Raw genomic sequence first — 9,338 nt, forward strand, 5'->3', positions numbered from 1 at the left:
TTTTGAGTGGAAAAGGTCCATTTTTCGGCGAAAAAGGACCATTTTTTGGGAAGAAAAGGGTCATTTTGGGGAAAAGGAAGCAGTTTGGGGGGAAAAGAAGCACTTGGGAGTGGAAAAAAGGACGTTTCGTGGCCAAATCAGCCACTTTGAGGCCAAACCCACCCTCATCGCAGCCCCCGGAGCCCTTTTTGGGCTGAAAAATCGCCGTTTTGAGGTAAAAACCCCGCGATTTCGGTCCATCCCTCCCCCCCCACGAACCCGCTCGTGTTTTTGGGGTGAAACCCCCTCGTTTTGGGAGGGTTTCCCCTCATTTCGGGGCGTGAAAAGGGCGGGAATGAAAGACCGTTACCTGAGGGGTTGGGGGGCGTGGGCGCGTCCCGCGGCGGCGCTGAGGAGGGAGAGGGGGGCGTGGCTAGAGGGGGCGTGACCAAGCAGCAATAGGGGCTAACGGGGAGGGGGCGTGGCCAAGCAGCAATAGGGGCTAACGGGGGAGGGGGCGTGGCCAAGCAGCAATAGGGGCTAACGGGGAGGGGGCGTGGCCAAGCACCAATGGGGCTAACGGGGGCGTGGCCAATGTACCGCATAGACTTCGGCAAAGGGGGGCGTGGCCAAAGCACCGCAGACAGCGGTAAAAGCGCAATACGGGCCAAAGGGAGGGGGGCGTGGCCGAGCAGCAATCGGAGCGAACGAGGGGGCGTGGCCAACCCGCTGTATAGGGGGTTATAGCGGAGGAGGCGTGGCCAACCCGCTGTATAGGAGTTTTAGCGGAGGGGGAGTATAGGGGGAGCCCCCCAAGACCCCTCTAGAGCCCCCCAGGACCCCTCTAGAGCCCCCCAGGAGCCCTCTAGAACCCCTAAGACGCCTCTAGAGCCCCCCCAAGACCGCTCTAGAGTCCCCCAGGACCCCTCTCGAGCCCCTAAGACCCCTCTAGAGCGCCCCAGGACCCCTCTAGAGCCCCCTAAGACGCCTCTAGAACCCCCCAAGACCCCTCTAGAGCCTCTACAGCCCCCCAGGATCCCTCTAGAGCCCCCTAAGACGCCTCTAGAGCCCCCCAAGACCCCTCTAGAGGCTCTAAGACGCCTCTAGAGCCCCCCAGGACCCTTCTAGAGCGCCCCAGGACCCCTCTAGAGCCCCCCCAAAGACGCAGAGCTTGGTCTTCCAAGGTCACAAATACAAGATCCAGAGATCCAGGCTCTTAGACAACACCAGAACCGCCGGCAAATCAAACTCTCTCTGACACCTTCCAGAGGTTTAGAAAGGCTACAATGAGTTTACAAAGCCAACGGTGCCGGATTCAAGAGCGGCCGGGATGGGTTTGGAGAGGCTGGACCTGATTCGGAGCCAACGGTGCCGGATTCAGAGGTTCCGGTGGCAGATTTGGAGGTGCCGGTGTCATATTCGGAGCTGCCGGTGCCGGATTTGGAGCCGTTAGTGCCGGATTCGGTGGTGCCAGGGTGGGTTCAGAGCAGCGGCCGTGCCTGCTGGGTGGGGAGGAGGCCGAAACGGCGCTTGAGTGCCAAGCGGTGCCGGGAGAAGCGATCGTCGGGCGAGAAGCGCGCTGGGTGCGCCGAGCGGGTGGGCTGCCCCGACGGCGACAGCTTCTGCGGGGAGGGAAAAGGGGGGCAGTGAGGACCCACAGCTGCCCCACAACTGCTCCCGCAGACCCCTAGAAGCCCCCCAACTGCCCTTTCTGCCCCACAACTGCCCCCCAATCGCTCCTTCTGCCCCCTTTTTGACCCCTAAAAGCACCACAACTGCCCTTCCGGCCCCCTTTTAACTCTCCCCTCATTTCACTAAAAGCCCCACAACTGCTCTCCAAATCACTCCCTGACCCACAACTGCACTTCCTGACCCCTAACTCACCCACTTCAGACTCCTTAAAGCACCTCCCTGCCCCATAACTCCCCCCCTCAGACACCTAAAAGCCCCTCCCTGACCCCAACTACCCCCTCAGACCCCCAATTACCCCCTCAGACCCCCAACTACCCCTTCAGACCCCTTAAAGCACCTCCCTGTCCCACAGCTGCCCCCAAACTGCTCTCTATGTCCCATAACTCCCCTCTCAGATGCCTAAAAGCCCCTCCCTGACCCCAACTACCCGCTCAGACCCCCAATTACCCCCTCAGACCCTTAAAGCACCTCCCTGCCCCACAACTGCCCCCAAACTGCTCTCTATATCCCATAACTCCCCCCTCAGACGCCTAAAAAGCCCCTCCCTGACCCCAACTACCCCCTCAGACCCCCAATTACCCCCTCAGACCCCCAACTACCTCCTTCAGACCCCTTAAAGCACCTCCCTGCCCCACAACTGCCCCCAAACTGCTCCCTATGTCCCATAACTCCCCCCTCAGACGCCTAAAAGGCCCTCCCTGACCCCAACTACCCCCTCGGACCCCCAACTACCCCCTCGGACCTCTAAAAGCCCCTCCGTGCCCCACAACTGCACTTCGTGCCCCCTAACTCCCCCCTCAGACCCCTTAAAGCCCTTCCCTGCCCCCTATGTCCCATAACTCCCCCCCTCAGACGCCTAAAAGGCCCTCCCTGACCCCAACTACCCCCTCAGACCCCCTAAAAGGCCCTCTCCGCCCCTCAGCCCCACACCCACCCTCAGGGTGTAAACGCGCTCCCCGCGCTCGTCCGTGTAGCACTGGAGGAACATGGCGGCAATGGCGGCAAAGCCGCGGGGCACGACGGGAAGTGGGCGGATCGAGGGAGGGGGCGTGGCCTTACCCTCTGCAAAGAGCTGGTGGGCGGGGAAGGGGGCGTGGCCTCACGGGTGATTGACAGAAGTGGGCGTGGCCTAACACAAAGCCGGGATTTGGGCTCAAACAGAACCCAAACCCAAGGAATTTCGCCCCCAAAACGAGATTTCGCCCCAAATGGTCCAAACCCGAGGGAAATGCCCCCCAAAAATGACAGAGTTGGCATCCAAAAGGAGAGATTTGGCCCCCAAAAGGCCCCAAACCCAATGGATTTTGCCCCAAATGACCTAAAACGGAGGGATTTTGCCCATAAAACAAGAAATTTGGCCCCAAAGGACCCAAAACCGAGAGGTTTGGCCCCAAAAGAGACGCCAAAATGGGTAATAGAAGAAAAAATAGACGTAAAGACCTCAAAAATGGGTACGACGACCCCCAAAGAGGTACAATGACGCCAAAATGTGCAGAAATACCCCAAGAAGAGGCACACGGACCCCCCCAAATAACCTAAAATACCTCAAAGTGGGCACCGAGTCCTCAAAATGGGCAGAGAAACCCCCAAACCCAAGCTAAAATACCCCCAAAAGAGACAAAGCCTCTTAAAATGGGGACAAATATCCCCAAAATCATACTAAATTGCCCCAAAATGAGTCGCAGAGGCCCAAAACTGGGACCAGAGTCCCAAAAACTAAGGTAAAATATCCCAAAATAAGCTAACATACCCCAAATCGGGCAGAGACCACAAAACCAAACTATAATATCCCTAAAATCCCTTAAAATGGGGAGAAATATCCAAAACCCAAACTGAATTCCCCCAAAAAATGAGTCGAGAGACTCCAAAACTGGCACCAGAAAGGCAAAAACGGGCAGAAAGACCCCAAAAGTAAGGTAAAACGCCCTAAAAACAGACAAAGCCCCCTAAAATGCGGGCAAAAACACCAAAAGCAAACTAAAACACCCCCACAAAATGAGCCCAAAACCAAACAAAATGATTTTATTTACATTAAAAGGAACTGGAGCAGCAGAACGCAGGAAGTGGGAGCAGAGCGGCGCGCAGGGGCCTGTTTGTGGCACCCTCTCTGTGGTTTCAGTCCTCCAGGGAGTCCCGCGGGCGCTTCTGCCCCATAAGCGCGAGGGCAATAGCGCGGCTGTGGGGGTCGTGGAGCAGGGCCTGGCGCTGTGGGCCTGAAGGGGACAAAGAAGGGGGTCAGGGCTGCCCATATCTGCCCCCTGTGCCCCACATCTCCCCCACAGCTCACCCAGCTCGCGGGCAATGGCGTCGCGGGTGGCTCCAGGCGCTGTAGCCCAGATGGCGTCGAGAACGCGGCTGCCGTTGCGGTGACGAGCCAACGACAAGAAGTGGCCCTGCGGGACACAGGGTTTGGCCCCAAAACTCATGGATTTGGCCCCAAAAACCCCCATGGATTTGGCCCCCAAAAAACCCCATGAATTTGGTTCTAAAATGAAGGGTTTGGCCCCAAAGTAGAGCGCTTTGGCCCCAAACGACCCAAAACCGAAGCATTTGACCCCCAAAATAAAAGATTTGATCCCCAAAGACCCCAAAATAGAAAAATTTGAACCCAAATGTCCCAAACCCAAAATATTTTACCCCCCAAAAAGAAACATTTGGGCACAAGTGATGCAAAACTAATGGATTTGCCCAACAAACGGGGGATCCGGCCCCCAAAATGAAGGATTTTGTGGCCAAAATTAAGGATTTTGTGGCCAAAATGAGGAATTCAGCCCTCAAAATGACACATTTGGTCTCAACGGACCAAAACCTGAAAGATTTAGCCCCAAACCCAAAGGATTTGACCCCCCCCAATGAACCAAAGTGAAGAATTTCACCCCTAAAATGAGACGTTCGCCCCTTAAAATGATACATTTGTCCCCTAAAGCGAGACATTCGTCCTCTAATGGACCCAAACCCAAGGGATTTTGCCCCTAAAATGAGAGATTTGGCCCCTAAATGACCGAAAACTGAAGCATTTCACCCTAAATGACCCAAACCTCAAGCATTTGACCCCAAAAATCCATCCCCTCACCTTAAGCTTGCGCAGGAGGCGGCGCCGGGCACGGGCGGGCACAGCTGGGGAGGCGAGGATGGCGTCCCAGACGTGGCTGCCAGGGGGGCTTCGAGCCAGGGCCACCAAAGCCGGGGGCGAAAGAGCCATTAAAGCCCCCAGGATCGGGCCCGGGTCCCCAAAATGCAGGAGGTGCTGCAGGAGGAGGGATCCGTGCAGCCCCACGGCGGCCAACGCAGCCTGTGGGGGAGGGAAAACCAGTTGGGGAGGCGCAAAAACCAGTATGGCAGCAGCAAGGAGGAAGCAGAAACATAACTGGGAGAAGAGAAGGTTGATGGGGACCGCAAAAATGGGGGTGGAATTAGGGGTTTGGGTGGTAAATGGGAGGCAGAAAGGGTTTGGGGGGATAGAAGTGGGCTGGAGGGGAACAAAAAACTACCAAGGGGAAAGAAAAGACCCCCCCAAACCACCCAGAAACAGGGGGTGAAAATGGGGCTTTGGAAGATAAATATCTTTCACCTCAGGCTCCGTCCCCTCGGTGTCCCCATTCCCAAAGGGCCGGAGCGTGGCCAGGGGTCCCAGGCAGCTCCGGCGCCGCTCCGAAGGCTCCCAGCACCCAAATGCCTGTTGGAGAAAGAAAAGAAGGTCCGTAACTCCCACATCCACGGAGGAGCATTAAGACCATGTGGAGCACCAAGGGTTTGTGGGGGGGCAAAGGGGGCGTGGCCACACGGGGAGAGGGGCGTGGCCACACGGGGAGAGGGGCGTGGCCACACGGGGAGAGGGGCGTGGCCACACGGGGAGAGGGGCGTGGCCACACGGGGAGAGGGGCGTGGCCACACGGGGAGAGGGGCGTGGCCACACGGGGAGAGGGGCGTGGCCACACGGGGAGAGGGGCGTGGCCACACGGGGAGAGGGGCGTGGCCACACGGGGAGAGGGGCGTGGCCACAAGGGATGCCCACTTAGGTCAGAGTGTATTATGGCATGGGGGCGTGGCCCAAAGATGGGGGCGTGGCCCAAAGATGGGGGCGTGGCCTACCTGCAGCAGGTAGCGCAGCGCCTCGTGCTGGAGCGCAGGGCAGCGCCTGCAGGCACCCATCAAAGCCGTGAGGACCCCGGGGTGGCCCCGGACCAACGGCTCTGACAGCGCCGGTCCCAGTTCCGAAAGCACCTCCTGAATCTGTAGTGGGGAAAAAAGCCGACAGGGATAACGTTAAATACGCTCAGAAAGACACCCAAATCTCTCAGAGATACCAAAATCCCCTAAAGAGGCTCCAAAAGCCCTCCGGGAGCCTCAAAGACCCCCTCAGAGAACCCCACATTCCCCTCAGAGAGCCCCAAAATCCTCACACAGGCCCCGAAATCCCATCAGGGAGACCCAAAAATCCCTCACTGAGCCCCAAAAACTGCTCAGTGAACCTCAAACCCCCACATTGAGTCACAAAACCCCCTCAGGGAGCCCCCAAAAACTGCTCAGCGAACCCCAAACCCCCACATTAAGTCACAAAACCCCCTCAGGGAGCCCCCAAAAACTGCTCAGCGAACCCCAAACCCCCACATTGAGTCACAAAACCCCCTCAGGGAGCCCCAAAAACTGCTCAGTGAACACCAAACCCCCACATTGAGTCACAAAACCCCCTCAGGGAGCCCCCAAAAACTGCTCAGCGGACCCCAAACCCCCACATTGAGTCACAAAACCCCCTCATGGAGCCCCCAAAACTGCTCAGCGAACCCCAAACCCCCACATTGAGTCACAAAACCCCCTCAGGGAGCCCCAAAAACTGCTCAGCGAACCCTAAACCCCCACAGTGAGTCACAAAACCCCCTCAGGGAGCCCCCAAACCTCCACACTGAGTCTCAAAACCCCCTCATGGAGTCCCAAAAACTGCTCAGGGAACCCCAAACACCCACACTGAGTCACAAAACCCCCTCAGGGAGCCCCCATACCCCACCAGGGAGCCCCAAATCCCCCCCACCCACCAGCCCTGCCTACCACGTCCTCGGGGGCGCGTTCCAGCAGGCGCTGCAGCCCGTGATTGGCCACGCGGTGCTCGGCCACGGCCCGCAGGTTCCCCTTCAGCTGCAGGAAGAGCTGGCGCAGGACGCCAGGCTCGGCTACCGTCATGGCCGCCTCCAGTAGCCGGCTGCGCTCGGGGTCCTGCAGCCCCAAGACCAAGGAGCTGGGGGGGGGGAAAGGGATAGGGGGTGGGCGGAGCCTTGAGGGGAGGGGGCAGAGCCTCGAGGGGAGGGGGCGGAGCGTGTGGCTGTCACTCACCCTCCAGCGCAGCTGAGGACAGCGTCACAGAGGTGCGCACAGGCACTGGGACGGCTGTGGTGCAGTGCCTGCAGCGCCCCCTGCAGGCAGAGGCTGGCGGATGCCGGGGACTGCAGCGCTGCGGGGGGGGTAATTAGCGGGGTTGGAGATAATTAGAGGGGTTGGAGGTAATTAGAGGGAATAAGAGATAATTAGAAGAGTCAGGAGAGGTAATTAGCGAGGTCGGGGGAGTGCTCACAGGGCAGGTGGTCCTCAAAGGCCTGCGCTAATTGGTCCAGGAGGGGCTGGAAGGAGGGGGGAAGCCCCGCCCCCTTGTCCTTTGGCCACGCCCCCAGCTGAGGGGCTCCTGGGGGGGAAGCAGAGCAATACATCCTTGTTAATTAACTACTTCACCCAATTAATGACACACAACCTCCCCCCAAGCTACCCCAGACCCCTCTAATTGCCCCCAAACCTCCCCCAGAACCCCCCAAAATCGATCCAACATAGACCCCCCCGAATCTCCCTTTTGCCCCCCAGAGCCCCCAATGTCCCCCCTGAGGCCCATTCACCCCAAAACCTCTTTCAGCCCCCCCAAACTGCCCCTGGTGCCCCCAAACCACCCCGAGAGCCTCCAGAGCCCCTCAAACCTTCCCCCAATCACCCCAAAACCTCCTTCAGCCCTCTCAAACTGCCCCAGATGGCTCCTAACCACCCCCTGAGAGCTTCCAGAGCCCCTCAAACCTCCCCCCAATCACCCCAAAAACCTCCTCCTGTCCCCTCAAACTGCCCCACGTGCCCCCAAACCTCCCTGAGAGCCTCCAGGCCTTCCTCAAACCTTCCCCAATCACCCAAAAACCTCCTTCAGCCCCCCCAAACTGCCCCTGATGCCCCTTAACCACCCCCTCAGAGCCTCCAGACCCCCTCAAACATCCCTCGATGACCTCAAAACCTCCTTCAGCCCTCCCCAAAACCGCCTCAGATGGCCCCCAAATTGCCCCGAGAGCCTCCGGAGCCCCTCAAACCTCACCCGATCACCCCCTAATTCCCCTTCCCAAACTCCCCAACCGCCTCACCTGCCTCCGTGACCCCCCCGAGCACCCGCAGCAGCGCCCGCACCACGAAGCTCCCGGCCGGGTGCCGGGCGAAAGCCACCACGTCGTCCCTCACCGCCACCGCCAGCTGCGCAACGGCTTCCGTCACCGCCTTCCTCGCGCCTTCTCCGTTCTCCTCTTCCTCCTCCAGCGCCGCCGGCACCCGTCCCAGCGCCGCCTCTAGCACCCGAGCCCCCAGCGGGTGCCCCGAAGGTCCCCCGAGGCCCCCCAAAACCAGGGGTGCCAAGAGTCGCCCCAACATCCCCAGCGGCGCCCGCGGCGCCAGTGCCTGCAGCACCCGCGAGCCCCACGCGTCCAACGCTGCCTCCGGCATCGATGACACCCCTTCCAAGAGGACGTTGGGGGCAAAGAGGGCTGCGGGGAGAGAGAAATGGGGAGCGGTAAGTCGTCACCCCCAAAAAAGAACGCTTATTCCTCCAAAGACACCTCCTAAAAATAAACATAAGTGTGTTTTGCTCACTTTATACCCCAAAAATGCATAAATATGGCCCCAAACCCCCCTTCTAGAAACAGAAACGCAGAAATTACTACTTAATAAGTACTCTGTTATCCAAAAAGTACAAAACTACCCCCAAAAAACACCTTCTAAAAACAGACACACAGGAATTATTATTGGGTTACCCCAAAACTACATAAATATCACCCCCAAAAACACCTTCCAAAAATAATCTCAAGAATTACTACTTAATTGCCCCATAATTCCATAAATATTACCCCGTAGGGCCCCAAATCTCCCCTCAGGGAGCCCCAAAATCCCCTCATAGACCCTAAAACCCCTTTAGGGTGCCCCAAAATCTCCTCACTGACCCATAATCCCCTTCAGGGAGCCCCAAAATCTCTTCACTGATCCCAAAGCCCCCTCAGGGGGACCCTAAACTTCCTCACTGACGCAAAAGCCCCCTCAGGGAGCCTCAAAATCTCCTCACTGACCTATAATCCCCTTCAGGGAGCCCCAAAATCTCCTCACTGACCTATAATCCCCTTCAGGGAGCCCCAAAACCCCATCAAGGAGCCCCAAAACCCCACTCACTCAGCTCCTCCGCGTTCAGCCCTCCTTCCAACGTCTCCAGGGCCCTTCGGAAATACTCGGCGGTCTCAGGGTCCAGCCTGGCCTCACTGCGGGGCCGCCTCCGCACCCCCATAGCGCAAAAAGGAGCGATAAAGGCGATAAACGCGCCTGGAGGCAAAAATAAAGCGGGTGTATGGGGGGAGGAGCAAAATGGCGGCGAGGGAGGAGCAAAATGG

General features: G+C 58.4%; 2 protein-coding genes across 2 annotated transcripts; both read right to left on the minus strand.

Annotated features, from left to right (window-relative positions):
• Nucleotides 1–1,246: 1,246 nt before the first annotated feature.
• LOC128850161 (H/ACA ribonucleoprotein complex subunit 3-like) lies at nt 1,247–2,746 on the minus strand. The gene is made up of 2 exons (XM_054053148.1): nt 2,606–2,746; nt 1,247–1,601 (listed from the first exon to the last, which is right to left on the minus strand). The coding sequence occupies exons 1-2, from the start codon at nt 2,657–2,659 to the stop codon at nt 1,461–1,463; spliced, it is 195 nt and encodes a 64-aa protein (XP_053909123.1). The 5' UTR covers nt 2,660–2,746; the 3' UTR covers nt 1,247–1,460.
• On the minus strand, nt 2,689–9,319 carry LOC128850160 (nucleolar protein 9-like). The gene is made up of 11 exons (XM_054053146.1): nt 9,124–9,319; nt 8,055–8,447; nt 7,238–7,345; nt 7,000–7,117; nt 6,718–6,904; nt 5,764–5,904; nt 5,243–5,347; nt 4,745–4,963; nt 3,959–4,064; nt 3,702–3,884; nt 2,689–2,800 (listed from the first exon to the last, which is right to left on the minus strand). Exons 1-10 carry the CDS (start codon nt 9,233–9,235, stop codon nt 3,787–3,789), a joined length of 1,587 nt encoding a protein of 528 aa, XP_053909121.1. The 5' UTR covers nt 9,236–9,319; the 3' UTR covers nt 2,689–2,800; nt 3,702–3,786.
• Between the last annotated feature and the right edge of the window lie 19 nt (nt 9,320–9,338).

This window comes from Cuculus canorus, chromosome 39, assembly GCF_017976375.1.
Source record: "Cuculus canorus isolate bCucCan1 chromosome 39, bCucCan1.pri, whole genome shotgun sequence".
NCBI classification, from domain to species: Eukaryota; Metazoa; Chordata; class Aves; order Cuculiformes; family Cuculidae; genus Cuculus; species Cuculus canorus.